General features: G+C 48.9%; 1 protein-coding gene across 8 annotated transcripts in view; it reads left to right on the forward strand.

Moving 5' to 3' along the window:
- Positions 1-14920, forward strand: part of SHROOM3 (shroom family member 3) — a 147437-nt gene that overhangs the window by 104911 nt on the left and 27606 nt on the right. For 4 of the 8 annotated variants that reach the window (XM_040554721.1, XM_040554722.1, XM_040554727.1 and 1 more), the window contains one exon: positions 9459-9587. In XM_040554721.1, coding sequence (XP_040410655.1) covers positions 9459-9587 — 129 coding nt within the window. Of the gene's footprint in view, positions 1-5735; positions 5883-8525; positions 8888-9458; positions 9588-14920 lie in introns of those variants that run through there. The other 4 variants (XM_040554728.1, XM_040554730.1, XM_040554729.1 and 1 more) reach the window with 3 other exon arrangements.

A 14920-nucleotide genomic window follows, 5' to 3' on the forward strand; every position in this document is an offset into this window, starting at 1 on the left:
TTTTCCCATGGAATGGGTTGAATTTTATAACCCTAAAATGGAAACGGGTTCTTACTGTGTATGAGTATGGCTCTCGCTTCCCTCTCATAGCTACCTTTCTTTGTAGGAACTGCAACTTTTTTTTTTCATTTACTCTTGTCCTTTCCAACTAGCTTGTACTTTGCTTTGTATTGTGTAAGAAAAGTTAAAAGTTTTAATTTATATTAAATGACTTCTGATCAACATGATTCAGCATCAGAATATCCCAGGTCACGTGCAGATAACTTCGTTGTTTTACCTGTGTGCAGTGGTCATGGTCCTAAAACAGACAGATGTGTCCCTGACCTTCTCCCTGCATTCTGCAGTACATCGTTCTCACTTGAGGTACCTCTGGCTAACAGGTCTGAGTGCTGCTGCACCTGGAGAGAGCTGATCCCAATCTGTTATGGCCAGGTCCAAAAGGTTGTTCCTAAATGAATACTGGTCCTTGTGAAGAGGGTTGAAGCTCTGCTTCCCCAGGCAAATCCCACGCCTTGTCCAGAGGCCAGTGTGGCTTGCTGTCTCCAAAAATCTCGTGAGTGGTTCATAATGGTCAAGAGCAAGGCTGTGGATGCTTGTGAGAGTCCCAGGGGTAGAATTGAATGAAAATGTCATTTCTCTGTAATTTTGCTTCTGTTTTGACAGAGTAAGTAGGTAGGCCTGTTTTCTAAGGTGGTTAAAACTTGGTGAGTGCAAGGTGCAGGAAAGCATTTCACTTGTGGGGAGAGCTGGGGTGCGGAGCAGATTGCTGTCCACTTTTTGTGGATGCCATCGTGATGCTATTTGGCAGACAGAGGCAGTTGTTAGCTCTCATTTCTCACTTCCTGAGAAGGGAAGGTCTCCCCTGAGCTGGCAGAGTGCTGCTCAAGTCAGCACTGGCTTGCACCAGAGAAGACCAGAGTCCTATACTTCCATTGAACTACATCCTGAAATGCTACTTTACAGAATTAAGCCACAATCCTGGAAAGATTTGGGTCAAAGCTGCACAGAGAGCACTTTGTCCGTGCGGCAACACCAGCAGGATGTAAAGGTGCTGCAGCACTGGGCACGTACCGGTGCCGGGCCTGCCACTGCTGTGCCAGAAGTCAGTTGTATGGACATGGTCTTGTGCCCCAGTTTGCCTTAGAGCACCACGATGCTCTCCTGGCATTAGTTTGGTTCCGATGGAGTGTGAGAGATGTTGGAATTAAAGTGCGTGGAAACCAGAACCTGGAAACATGCATCTGATCACCAGAATGTTTGGGTTATTTTAACTGCAAGCTCTTGGGTAAGAAGGAGTTGCCTTTTATTATATATGCATGTGTGCACTGAGGCGCGGGGGGCTCCAGTGCCTGGACTGGCTTTCTGGGTGGGACCACAACACAAACAGCAAGCTACACCTCAGTATAACCACGAACTTCTATTACAAAAAGCCAGGAAATAACTAGGGATAAAAACTCTTTTTTATTTTTTTTCTTTTCAGCCCTTCAGGTTTTTCCTTCCAGCTAGGGCTCAGGTCTTTTTGGCAGGGCCACGCAGGGAACCGTGCGCTCCGGCCACCAGCTCAGCAGCACAAGAAAAGACTCCGGGCTTCAGGGCGGCGTGCCCAGCTGCCTGCCTGCACACTCAGTTCACACACGCTGTCTGAGGGAGAGCTACTCATGCGAAGCAGGGGAAGGCCCACATTTCAGAAAGCCTCGATTTAGGGTGTCTTTAAAAGGGTGGCAATCGCTGGGGTCTGGGTGCAAGGAATGCCTATTATCAAACCTAAAGACCAAAGTGAACGCTGCATATTGTGGACCCAAATGCAGCTGGCACGGACCAAAAATGTGCATGTGAGTGCCTTTCTAAGTACCCAGTAATCCTCCAGGGCAAAACGAGGATTAGGGCTCTCTCACAGACAAAGAGGGAGTTCATTTTCTCAAAGGTGCCTTGGCCAATACCAAATTAAGTGAGGAACCCGAATGAATGTGAATACTCCTTTCAGATCTCTGCTTGCAAACAGGTACAGTGCAGAAGCAGCTTATTTGTGTGTGTTTGTGTGGGTCTGTGCAAACACAGTGTGGCCAGATTGTGGGATTGAGGTCAGGTCAAATAAAACCCATCCAATCTCAGAGAAAAGGGAAAGCCAGAAAAGCATTGGATAAGTAGAAGTAGATGGTATTATACAGACAAAATCCAGTCTCTGTTCTCCAGATTTTTCCTCTCTGGACCTGGAGGTCAGTGCTCATTCTCTGCCTTTAATTGGAAGTTGGTTAAGTTGCAGTTAAGTGATGAGCCCTTCTGGAAGGAAAGCTCTAAGTCTGATTTCATTCCAAGTGAATGAAATCTCAGCCTATTTTTCCTTGCCCTGACACACCGCGTACTCAGCATGATTGCATAGGAGCTATTAGATTGAAAGTGGTGAGTGCGCAAATATGAAATGTATTCATGTAAAATTTCCCACCCCATGACAGCTCAGTGATTTCTTAGCCCTTTAGCTTGTCTTGAGTAGTGGTCGTGCATCTAGAGAAGCACAAGCCGCCTCTGCTCTCCACTGTTGCTGGAAAATTCCTTCTTTTTCCTTTTGGTGATTGGCTTACGGCATGAGGATCAGCTCTACTAATCCCATCTTAACAGATAATCAGCATGTATGTCCCTGCGATGCATAGAAAAAATATTTGTATTAATTTGTATCTCAGAAGCAGCAGCCAGCAACTCTGTGGTTTTGGGTCGTGTATTTTTTTCCATGAGCTTTACAGACCCATCAAAATCCAAGGGGTGGACATTATTGTTTCTGCTTGGGACGTAGATACTGCTGCAGAACTCTCTGGGACAAACATATCATTTGGTCCCAAGATTTACATGCTCAGTAAGCAGTCCTGCAATTTCAGACCTGCCTTGCTCTGTGTTAGGACGCAACTGAGTCCTTCCAAGTTTCCCCAGGCAGAGCCTGGTGCATTTTGAGGTGCCCATGAAACAGCCTTCAATTCCTTCTCTACCTCGTTAGACTCTGGACATGAAGCTGGGTCTCCAGGTCCTCCATCTCAGGTGAGAGCTCTAACTTGCACGTTAGAAAGCTCACCCAGGGCCTGAAGGACTTTTCCCAGTAAAAGCTTCAGCCCAAACTGCCTGCTCTTCGAGGAAAAATTTCACTTCCACAGGCGAGATTTTTTTTGATGGAAAAAAATGTTTTGTCCACACATTTCCAGCTGGCGATGGCTTTGTCTGTCTCCCAGGTCCCCTGAGTGCAGGCTCACAAACCTGTGCAGATGCTGCAGCTCCCTGCAGCTAAGAGCCACGCGTGCCCTGTCCAGGGGAGGACCTGGGCCTTTGTGCTCTGCCACACAGGGACGCTTCCACTTCAGCTAAAGGAGATTCTGTAAGCGTGACGGATATGTGGATTACAGGCTATTTCTGGATCAGCCACGGGAGGTAACAAAATAAGAAATACGTAAGCAATCCAGTCTTCTCGCTTCAGGCAGAGCAGGAGGATCCGCAAAACAGCGTGCCCACCGGAGAGGGAAAGGTTGGAGCCCGCGATGAGCGCAGTCTCCCTCCCATCCTGCAGCACTACCCAGGGGAACCCGCTCTTTAACAGTGTGGAGAAGGCAGAAGGGCTTTCTGTTTGCCAAGAGATGGGGAACTGCTGTGGAGGTGGCGTTTTCGTTTGCAAGGAGATGTGATTCCAGCTCCTCAGCTGCCGAGAGCTTGCCCGCAGCCTGCAGGATGAGGATAGCCAGAGGTGAAGCTGCCGAACTGTCCTTACCTCACTTGGCTGAGCTGGGGACCTCAGGACGCCCTGTGACATAATGTAACGCTATCGGGATAAAACCGTGGTCTTAACCCCTTCACCTCCCTCCTCGCAGGGCTGTCGGAGCCGAGTCCTGCGTTGTTGCTGCTTCTCCTCGTTTCTGTGTTTGTGCTGTGCTGTCGGCTGCTTCTGTAGTGGAGAAGGGTTGCCTCGTATGTTCTCCTTGTAGACAAAGGGAAAAAGTATTAGGTAACGCCTAACAATTACTGTAGAACTTGGAAGAGGAGTTCCTTGCTTTAATCTCGATTTCAGGAGCATCACCAGGTGAATTAGTTTTCTAGGAAAGCTTTTAATTCAGATACCAGTTATAAACTCTCCTGTTGGTCCCAAATGATTAAAAAACAAAAACAAAAACCAGAATTTGAGCTCCATCCTCTCTTCTAGGAATAACACTTGGCTTAGAAATAAGGAGACATTAAAAATGACTAAACCTATCGTTTGTGGATTGGAACCTGTAGGACTTAGGTCTTTTATTGCCATGGCAGGAAACTTGGCATTAGTTGAAAATATAAGTCACCATGACTCCAAGAGGTGGAACCATTAGAAAAATAGCTATTATGAAGAGTTTTAAAAAGAAAACACATAAAAAAAATTTAAATATAGTTCCAGGTGCTGTTTATGGATGATCTCAACCCTGTCCTAGACCCATACCTGGAATCACAGACAGCTAAGCAGAAAAGCAGTGTACAGGATGCTAGTGCCGACAGAAGAAACGTAAGGCTAATGTGCTGGAAGCTATCAGCAAGTGCAAGCTATCAGCAGGAAGACTTCAGAAGCTTGGTTTTGTGTGCCTTCCCTGTGTCAAATCTCCCCCCTTCAGGAGTTGTAGCCAGAGAGCTGAGCTTACACTGCAGCGTTTCATTGGTGAGAGCAATGATTTATGCCACTCCTGTTACTCAACTATTTTATGATACCTGGAGCTTAAATCTCTGAGACTATTATCTCTGCAAAGCCCTGCAGAAATTGGTCCGCAGGTCCAGACAACTGTTGTTGGGGGATCTGCTGGGCAGAGGCACGCACCTGCACTTATTGATGGGGCATTGGTTTAGGAAATGATAAGGAAAATTGAGAAAGGTGAGAGAGAAAAGCCAAGAGCCTGAAAGGTTAAGATAGATGGTAGGAAATATTTGAGGTATGCAGGTAATGGGAGGTCAGTGCAGGAGGCAGATAAGGCGGCCAGAGGAGGTCACAGTTGGTTATGGTCAAAAGCAGAGGAGCTCCCTAAAACACGGAATAAGTTCTACAGGGTCATGACAGCTTGGGAAGGGCACGAGATGTCAGATGGCAGAAAGAGGCAAACCAGTCTTGTAGGGAGTCGATGAACGAGCCATGTGAAATAAGGCTACCTCTGCTTTCTTGTAGGGCTTTGAAAAGGTGCTGAAAAATAGGGAAACGTTTTGCAGATGCTTAGTTCAGGAAGGGCAGGGGAGATGCTGCCTGGCTGGCGTGGCACTGCCTGCTTCTCCTGCTGGCTGCAGCTCCCTGCTAGCACAGCGGTGGCTGCGCCCGGACACAACGAAACTTGTGGCCTGTAACGTTGGACTGCAGCTGACTGTAGGCATTTCTTAAAAAAAGGCTGAAGTCTGTAGCAGTGAATTCATCTGCTGTTGGTCGAACATAGGAAAAAAACAACCTACCAGGCCATATTTTTAGATGAGGGAAAAGCTGAGCAGAGTGCCTCTGTACAGCCAGTCATTAACATGCGTGGTATTAAATACCATGGGCACTATTGAAGCAGCGAGTATAAATAACAATTCGTAATTAAACAAGAATTTTTTAGAAAAGGAAAGATTTCAGAGGCAGCTGCCAGCCTCAGGTGGGAGGTAAAGGAGACTTAAATAGACTGCTAGCTTTCCTGTCTCCTGCTTGCGAGCTTTAGAAACAACATGATAACACAAAGAACAACTGCGGGCCACTCCTTGCCGGGAGACTTTTTAGCTATGCAGTTGTGAGGCGCTTTGCAACATCCTGAAATAAAATGCAGCCTTAAGGACAATCCCAGTGGGCTGGGCGCCCTTGCAGGGAAGGGGTACTCCACGCCACCCTGCTGCCAGCGCAGGCTTTTGGAGAAGGGATGCTCGAAGGAAAAGGGGTGAGTAGCAACAGTCAAGACACAAGGTAGGCTCTGGATGTCTTTGCAGCGAGGTGGCTGCTCTCGTGTCACTGCTGAAGCAGCCTCTTTCTAGAGATGAGTGTACTCCTGATGGCAGGGCTGAGCTGCCTTAGAAAATGATTTGGGAACACCTTAGGAAATCTTAGGAAATCTGGGTAGAAGAGCTGCATCGCTTGGTTGAGTGTGGGGCAGAAAGTGGTGAGTGGAGGAAAGGTGCTGGGTTTGTGGGTCCTGTTTTAGGGAGCTCTCCCCCTCGGTGGCTGCAGTCCTGATGCTGGCCTCGGGTGTTTTCCCTGCCCCTTGTTCAGCAGCCAGGCTCTTGCTGGAGGCACCGCTGCATCCTCTGTGGCAAAGCACCTGGCACTGCATGTGCTTCCCTAGCGGAGGGATCCTCATTGCTTGTGTTCCCCACCGGGCTTGATTAATGGTGTTATTTATAGACTGCCTGATTAGTTTTCGATGTCTTAGCGAGCCCATCGTTCCACACAGAGCTCAGTAATTACATTTTTTTAAGAGGCCCGGGAAGAAACTCCATTGCATTTCCTTCTTACCCCCAAACAACAACCCCGGAGCCCATGCAGGCACTAATTAACGTTTCTTTGTCTCTGAAATAAACCCCGAAGTTATGCATGCTGGCAAGCTGGGTTTTCACCCTGTGTGAGGGGGAACACCCAGGCTGCTTACCCTCCTGCTGCTCGGAGCCGCCGGTTGTGAGGTCTGGGTCTGCGTGGATCCCTATGGGAGTGCTTGGAGGTGGCACTTTGGGACAGCTGTGCTTGCAGTGGAGCTTACGGAGTCTGTGTTGTCTCTTGCTTTCTTCACGTGTTTCTAAAGCTATAAAAAAAAAAAAAAAAAAAAGCCTTGAGTGCTGAAAGATCACTAGACTGTGGGGATGGGGAGGCTGTGCGCTTACTCCTCTGTATCAGTTTCTCCAGCTACTGATTTTTTTTTTTTATTTTTTTTTTTTTTGGCTTTAGGCACAGGGGCAATTCCCCAGTCCTAAATGCCTAAATGTTGTTCCTGGCTACTTCTGTGATAGCTGGCTGGACAGAAGGCGGGAGCAGCTTCACTTAGTGCAGGAGCACAGCTATCGTGTAGCCTGGGGGAGCCAAAGTCCACTGTGCCGAAGCAGAGCAGAGAGGTGACAACTTAGCACTGCCGGAGGTGTTAGGAAAGCTCATTGCTGATCCCGAGCCGCCCCCTTTGAACATGGCAAAAATCCTCTTCTACTGTGTCAGTATCTGCCTTTGAACAGGTTGAAACAGCATGCAAGGAAATCCCCTCCACTTTGTAGGTGTTTCTGCATCCTGGTGAGTTGGCAACACCGGGGGACATCCAGGTGCCTTTTCCCAAAGAGCACCCACATTGGCACTCCAAACCAGCAGAAGCCACAGCCATCAGCCCTTCTGCAAGTGAGACTGCCCAGGTACCGATCCCCCAGCTCTTCTCATGCAAGGGTTACTCCAAATCGAAGAGGCAGCATGGTTGTGACCAGGGGACTGTTCTCCCTGCAGTGTTACCCCAGCATGGTCCTGTCTGTGCAGAGTCTTCCAGTAACCTGCACCTTCCCTTAGTGACCCTGTTGGTAAACCAGAGAGTTGTAAGGAGGCATAGTTCCCTGCCTGGGAACTGAGCGGGGAGGCCAGGATTTACCCTGCGGTCAAGACAAGTGCCTCTGCTGAGGTCCTGTCCCCTCTGATGGGATCCCACCACGATGCTGTCACTGAGACACCCCATCAGGCGTCAGGGAGATGAGCAGCAGCCTCGCCACAGATCCAAGCTGTGCTGAAATGCTCCCAGGGGCTTCCTGGGGCACCTTGCCACGGAAATCTCTTGTGAGCGGTGTTGTAGGGACACAAGTGCTATTCTTTGTGGCTGGGACCATCTCTGCTGTGGTTCCATACAAAGCCTGAAACGGGGCTTTGTCCTCTGAACCCTACAGCAGTAAATAGGTTTCACCTGCAAAACTGTACACCTATTGGTATACATAAACTGTGTGTGCAGTCTTTTAAATCCTCCTTTTATCAGCAGCAGCTCTGCTGTCCTTTGTCTTGCAGTTAAATCTTCTCTAAAAATTTGGGGGATTTCTTACGGTGAACTTCGTAGGTGAAGAGAAGCGGAGCAGTTCGTGGTCCTGGCATGTCCCGGGGAGCGGTAAGGGAGGTTGTGCCCCTGCTGTGCCCCACGGCCAGTGCTGCAGCAGGAAGGGGCATCTTTACGGTCTGATGAGAGGCTCGATGTGATTTTTTGGAACAGGCAGGTAGTGAGTGAGTGCTGCCTTGCTCTCTGTGTCCCTGACCTGTTGCATTCATTTTACTAAACACATTGAAGCCAGATCTACGTCGCACCCAGCAAGGTTTGTGCAGAGAGCAGAACAGGTGGCAGAGGACAAAGCAGAACGGGATTTGGCACACGGAGAAGAAAGGCAGCTAAGGCAGGATTTGGGGTAAAATTTGGATGAAGAGAAGCAGGGTAAGCAAAAAAGGCCGTTGTGGACCAGTCGCTTTCCCTAATCTAGGTGAAAGTGCTGCTGCGCGCTCCCCGGCTCTGTCTCATCCGCAGCGTGCGGCTTAACATTCCTGCCTGGCACGTGGGGCTTGGGGAGGGAGCGTGGGGGAGGACCGAGCCGGACACAAAGACGGCCGGCCTCTCACCGGAATGGCATCCAAGCCATCTCAGCTATCCAAAGCCCCAGATGCCGGCATGTGCGCTCAGCCTGCAGCCCGCTAAGCGCACAACAAGAGGCAAATTACGGCGCAACTCGGCCGCTGCAGGCCGAGGGAGGCACGGAGGGAGGCACGGAGGGGGCCCTTTCAGCCGCGCTTTTATTCGGCGTGGGGGTTCCTCGAGCTGGCAGAAATCGCAAGGCTGGCCCACGTCTCGGTGCTAAAAATGGGAGCAAGTGGGAGCAGCGTGCCTGCGGGAAGGAAGGAGCCGAAGCGCACGGTGTCTGTGTGACTTCTGCACACGCGTGGTAAAGCGGGGTAAATATTCGTTTGCTAAATTGGTGGAAATACCCGTAGAGGTGGGGATAGACTTTTCTTTCTTGCTGTCACTGTGCGGACCTTTTTCTCAGCTTTTCTCTTGTGTGTTCAGAGCGTTTGTAAGGTGGTTACGTGCGGGTAGGGCACATGCAGCCGTGGAGCCCCTGAACTCCACGCGCAGGGATTTTGAATCCCAGAATGCAGATGCAAGGTAATGAGTTTTGTGCCATGGATGCTGCAGCTGAGTTCCCTCCTGTGTACTGAGTATTGTGCAGCTCCTCCAGAATGCCTTGTGAGGGGCACTCGCAGGGGCTGAGCACTGCCTAGGTAGAAAGGAGAGCAAAGCCTGGCTCTTACAGCCTGCCTGAGCAGTGACAGAGAGAAGAAAAGGGCTACAAGTGGCTTTCTGTGACATTTACTTTGCACTTTTTAAAAACCAGCCTGATGCCCCTGCCTCACCACTTCTGTGTGTGTATTACCGTCTTCTTTCTTAAAACACTTTTTAATGTAGGGTACAAAGATGGAGATTTTTGTGTGCTGATACTTACCTGGCTTTGGTTTCTTTTGACAGGGACACGCATGCAGCAAAGGGATGCACCAACCTGTCTCCCAGCCCACTCAGGCCAGACCGCGTGAGCACTGACTTTCAGCCCAGCAAAACCGCGTGGTCGGGGGGAGTTAAGTTGCGGCTGAAGACCAGGTGAGAGCATGTGCATCCACGTCCCTGTCTGCTGCGTGTGTTTGGTGGCTGCTGTTCTCGGAGAGTGGCTGGCAAACTCCACTTCCCTTTTGTGGAGCGAGGGCAGCAGCAGTGCTGGGCTGGAGCAGCGTGAATCTCCAGCACCTATGGCATCAGGTGGTGGAAGAGGTACAAGACAGTTTCTTAACCTCACATCCACCTTTCCCTGTGGTTTTCTTGCCCTTAAGACAGTACCAGGGAAATGAAAGGAACTGACCTTTTGGGCCTCGAGTCAAGGATCAACTTTGCTCGATGTCAGTAACATTTATGTAGGGCTGGGTATAAAAATGTTATTGTTTTGGCAGAGGGCGACTCGCTGGGAAGGGGTGCTGGAAGAGGTGTCCTTTCTTTTCAAAAGCTTTGTCAGTTTTGTCTCCCATAGGAGATGGGGGACGAAAATATCTCCACAGCACTGATATAAGCCTGCAGTGGCTTCCCAGGTTTAGGTGCCTGGCTTTCCAAAACCACCTTGCTTCTTCCAAGTCTGTGAGTGTTAGGGGAGTTCGGTGTTCATGACAAGCCTGCTGAGTGCCTATCTGAATGAGTAAATGTCTTCAGAAGTCTGCTTCCTGAATTGCTCTGGATCAAAAAGTGTTGTGGTGGAGCCTGATTTCCTTCCTTTGTGTGTGCAGTGTAGGGCCAAATCCTACAGGGTTTGCCCAGGCAAAGCTTTTAGTGGCATCAGAAGAGCCTTTTGCATCAGTCAGGCGGTAATCTGGATGACCTCAGATGTTTGTGTCTCAGTCTTCTGAGATTCGCACCATGAAGCAGTGACTTTTATTGGCAGCATTGAATTCGGGCCAGACCGTGACCTACTTGAAGTCCAAATGAGCAGCTGAGGAGGGGATGGGATGCACGTCAAGTCACGTTCCGATCTTATAAGCAAAGATGCACATCTGGAGCAAACTCGCTGGCCTTAGTGGAGTTGCTCCAGCTTTTAGCAGCTGCTGTCAGTTACAGACCCTGACCCTGTGCATCTCCTCCGGATGGAGCAGATTTTAGAGGCTGAAATCTCTCCTTGAACTAGTTTAATCAGGGGCAGATTTACTTGTGACTGGGGTGTGGGACTCTGCATTTCCTGAGGTACGTGACACACAGCAAATTTGGGAAAGAAGCTTGCCACGCATCCACCACCTTTCTATAGCAGTGAGTTATTCAGGATATGCCTGCTGTAAATCCTGCTGGCCTGTCGATCTATTAGCAGATATCTGTAGAAGCTCCAGAGTTTAGCATTTCACTTGGATTAGCTTGTCTTTGGATGCGGTGCCAATGTTTTCCTTCCCTTTTCCGGCAGCGTCGGAGGCTGTGTCTGCGTATCTCAGCGGCTTAACTCGTGTTGAAGCTTTGGTTGCAAGCAGGAAGTTGCTTTAATGTATAAGAATTTGAGTGTGGGAGGGCATTTCAGCCCCGGCGGCCTCTGCTTCGGCTGTACCACTGGGTGCAGTCCTCCTGCTTGTTTACTTTCTGCAAACACGCCCAAGGCGACGAAGGCTGTCGGCAGTTTCTGAAGTTCAGGGTGATGAACGAACGTCCTTAGTCAGAGGGGGAAGCCAGAGCTCAGGACCGGTCTCTCAGGTGTCACAATGGAGCATCTCGACCTTCTTCTCTCCCGCTGATCATTTCCCCATCAGGATTTTGGTGCGGAGTGTATTAGGGCTGCCTGTGATTTGTAGCCCTCTAACTGAGAGCAGAACCCAGCTACCATCTGCGACGCTCGCCCTGAGAATCCCCTTGGTTACTTGCCGCAACCCGTTGTCCGCGTTACATTTGGATAATCAGGCTCACTGGGCAGCATTTCTGCTGCCAGCCCCCGAGTTCCTCCTAAGAGCTGAAGGAGACTGGGAAAACACATTCCTTCCATTGTTTCTAAGTCTCTCCTGTTGCAAGTTGCTGTGTGTTTGATATCAGAGGGCAAAAGAATCTAAGCTATGCTAGTTTTTCTGTCTTTTTAACTAATTTACTGACTGGAGAAGAATGAGAAAAAATTATTTGAATTAAGCCCATTGGGCCAATTCATCAATGAGGATAAATCAGTGCAGCACTGTGGCTTCTGCAAAGACACGGGCAGGTTAAACCATGTTAGGGTCTGGCAGCTGATTTTTTCTACCCATGCTCTGGGAGTTGATGGGAACGCCTGGAGAACACATAGCAGGGGCCTTCTCAGAGATGAAAGCTGAAACAAAGACTCTGTCAGTTGGCCAGCTGTCTCTTTTCCGTGTCTGTCCTTTCTTCATCTTTTTCCAGTGAAGGAAACAGTAAAACTGGGGCAAGATGAGTGAAATTGCAGAGGGTCTTTAAGCCAGTGCTCACCAGCTCCTCATTCCAGCCTCTGTGTGCTCTAAGTACCGAGCAGGAGACTGCAGCAGCTCCCCCACCTCTAAGCCACAGCCCTGTGTGAGCAGCACAGCCAGACTATCCTGGCGGCAAGTATTTTCTTAAGATAGAGATCTGAAATGCTCTTTATTCTGCAGTTTAAGTCATACTTACCATGTTGCTTGGTATTGCTTTCTTTAAAAAAAGAAAGCTGTCAGAAGATCCCAGTAGGACAGAGTCCTTGAACCCAGTAATCAACAAGAACGAAGGTTGTATACATCACCTCTCACACTAATAACCAAACCCCCCTGTTCCTATTCAAGCCTGCTGTCTGGTTAGTGTCAGGGAATGTCAGTGGGACCCTTTCGTTGTGCAGGGCAAAGCCCTCAATCTAAATATTGCTTGTCAGATGGAGGCTCGGGCGAAGGGAAAAAGAAGCAGCAGCGCATGGCCCAGATCCTGGCGCGGCACTCTGCGGTAGGCCTGTTGGGTGATTCTCTGTAAGTCACTTCACCTCTTAAGGCCTTTGTTTCCTTTTCTGGAAAGTGGGATAAATGCCCCTTCCTTGGATAAGACAGCCTAGGGGTTACCAGAGAAATGTGATAACACAGAGGTGTGATGTACAAGACCAATAATCATTAATTACAATGTTTGACTGTTCATGAGTTCACCCAAGGAGCGACTGTTGCTCGCAGCTGCCATCACCTCTGAGTGATCTCAGGCCTTTTTTCCACAGCCCAGGGGAGAGCATTTCTTTCAAGAAAAGCCATTTTCTGTCTCCTGCAAACTCTGCTGCAGCACTTGATGCTGTCACGTATCCAGAGCCATCCACACCTCGTCCTTCACCAGGGTCAGCATGACAGACATTGCTGTACCCTTGGTTGTTCCCTTCCACCAAATAATCTGTCCTCATTTTTTTTTTTTGTCTGCTTTTGGTGCTAGCAGAAGAGGAAGGCAGGCAGGCTGTTTCCTGCATGTGGAACTGAGAAGAACGGTAGAAGGAATCCATCCATACATCCGTGTATGTGGTTGTCATCTCTCCTTTCACCCAGGGCTTTTCCTCATGGCGGTCTGGAAAGGAGCTTTTCCCAAAGAGTTGGTGATGGTAATGGTAGGAAATGTGAGGATTAGCCTCTGGTTCTCTGCTTCCTTGCCTCTGAGAGACTTCAGGAACCGCAGTGCCTGTCTGCCAGTTTGGACATGGTGCTCAAGGCCTGGTCTGATGCAATCCAGACATGCCAAGTGATACTCATCGGAGGGGATGTGGCATCCCCAAATAGCATCTGATGTGGGCTGGAAGCAACAAGCAGAGACAACATCGCTGGGAAAGGTGTCTGAGAGGGGAATGAGAGCAGACTGATCCGGGGTAGGGTGCTGAACTCAGCTGGGATATGTTACTCAAGTTGTTTTCTCTTTTTTGTGTGTGTGTTAAAGACCAAAACTGCTAAAAGCTGTGATATGCTCTGGGGGGATTCCTTGTCTGGGGAGATGTCCTCTGGAAGGGTCAGAGAGGAACATACTGCAGAAAAGAAGGTTGTGTCCACACGTTTGACCTAAATGTCCTGATGTTTTTTTTCAATGCTTTTTTTAATTATTATTTTATTATTTAATTATTATTTTACTTAGAGAAAGTTTTAATCTGAGCATAAAGACGGGTGGGGGATGCAACTCTCCCTTTCGTTTATAAGTGAGGAGATACTGTTGCCTGAGATTTATGACTTGAAATACCATTTCATATACTTCATGTCTTTCTAATGAGTTTAATGAAAATTGTGAAGGAACAGAGCGCACTCCAGATCTCTTCTGCCGTTGAATTTACCAGAAGGGCTCCATGAGCCTAAAAAGACAGATTCAGTGAAAGACACACCAAGCTGATGCCATTATGGTCCGACTTCTTTCTAATTGGCCTCGTCTGTTATGCTTATTTTTAGAACCATGACTGAACCTTAATTAAGAGCGACGTTGCTTTGAGTAGATTGTGGCCTCGCTCTGTCGAAATCCTAATAGGCTTCTGAGTGCTTTAGTTTTTCAGCTTAGTAGCTGGGCATAGGGACTGCAGCAACGCGTTAGGATGCCTGTAGAAGGTATCCTTGTTATGCTAGCACTCCTTCTGGATACGACGATCTTGGAGACATTTCTGCAGCAGTGAGAAATCAGACCCTTGTTTGTACCTTGTCTTTTATGCAGATACGCAGCTGCCCTGCGAGATTACACAGAAATTGCTGTGATCGGGGTCTCACCACACAGAAAGCCTACAGCACCGTGCAGTGGGGTACAGCTCAGAACATGCTACCTCTGACACGTACTTTTTGTCAGTTTATAAAGATGCCTAGCTTGAAATCTTAACCTCTGCAAGGATGATATGGTAAAGATGGGCACCTGCCTTCCTGTCTGTCTCTCTTGTGACTCTGTGCCCAGGACTGGATCTGATAGGCACAAGCTCTGCACTTGCGTCCAAATCTTTTGTGTCTTCTGCAGGAGGAAGGTCTGCTGCAGGGTTCCCCAGTCCTTCCCACCTGGCTGAACGTGCCAGGCCATGGTTATCCCAGCTCCAGCAACCTCCCACACAGCCACCTGGGTCACACAGCTGCTGGGGGAAAACACATTCGCAGGGCTCGCAGTGGCTGCGATGGCACAGAGAAATCCTACTGGCATTAGATCTCTGTTTCTTCCCATCTGTCTGATCATGGGGAATGGGTTCCCACTGACCACTGCCCCTGCCTGCATCCACAGATTGATTTTGCTCCTCCAGGAAAGCTACTCTTCTTGACCAGTTTTGATGCCTTTCTCTTCAGCATTGCCCATTTCTCTGCTGAGGAGGACTTTGAAGCTTGCTGGGACAGGAACAAAACGCTCACAAGGTCAGCGGTAGAAAGAAGACGACTTGTTCACAAACACATCTTGGATGAAGTGTTTGCCAGGCATGAGACTGCTGAAAACTTAACTTCCTGCAAGCACTGTGGATGAGTTGCAGGAAAAAT

This window comes from Cygnus olor, chromosome 4 (assembly GCF_009769625.2).
Source record: "Cygnus olor isolate bCygOlo1 chromosome 4, bCygOlo1.pri.v2, whole genome shotgun sequence".
Lineage (NCBI taxonomy): Eukaryota > Metazoa > Chordata > Aves > Anseriformes > Anatidae > Cygnus > Cygnus olor.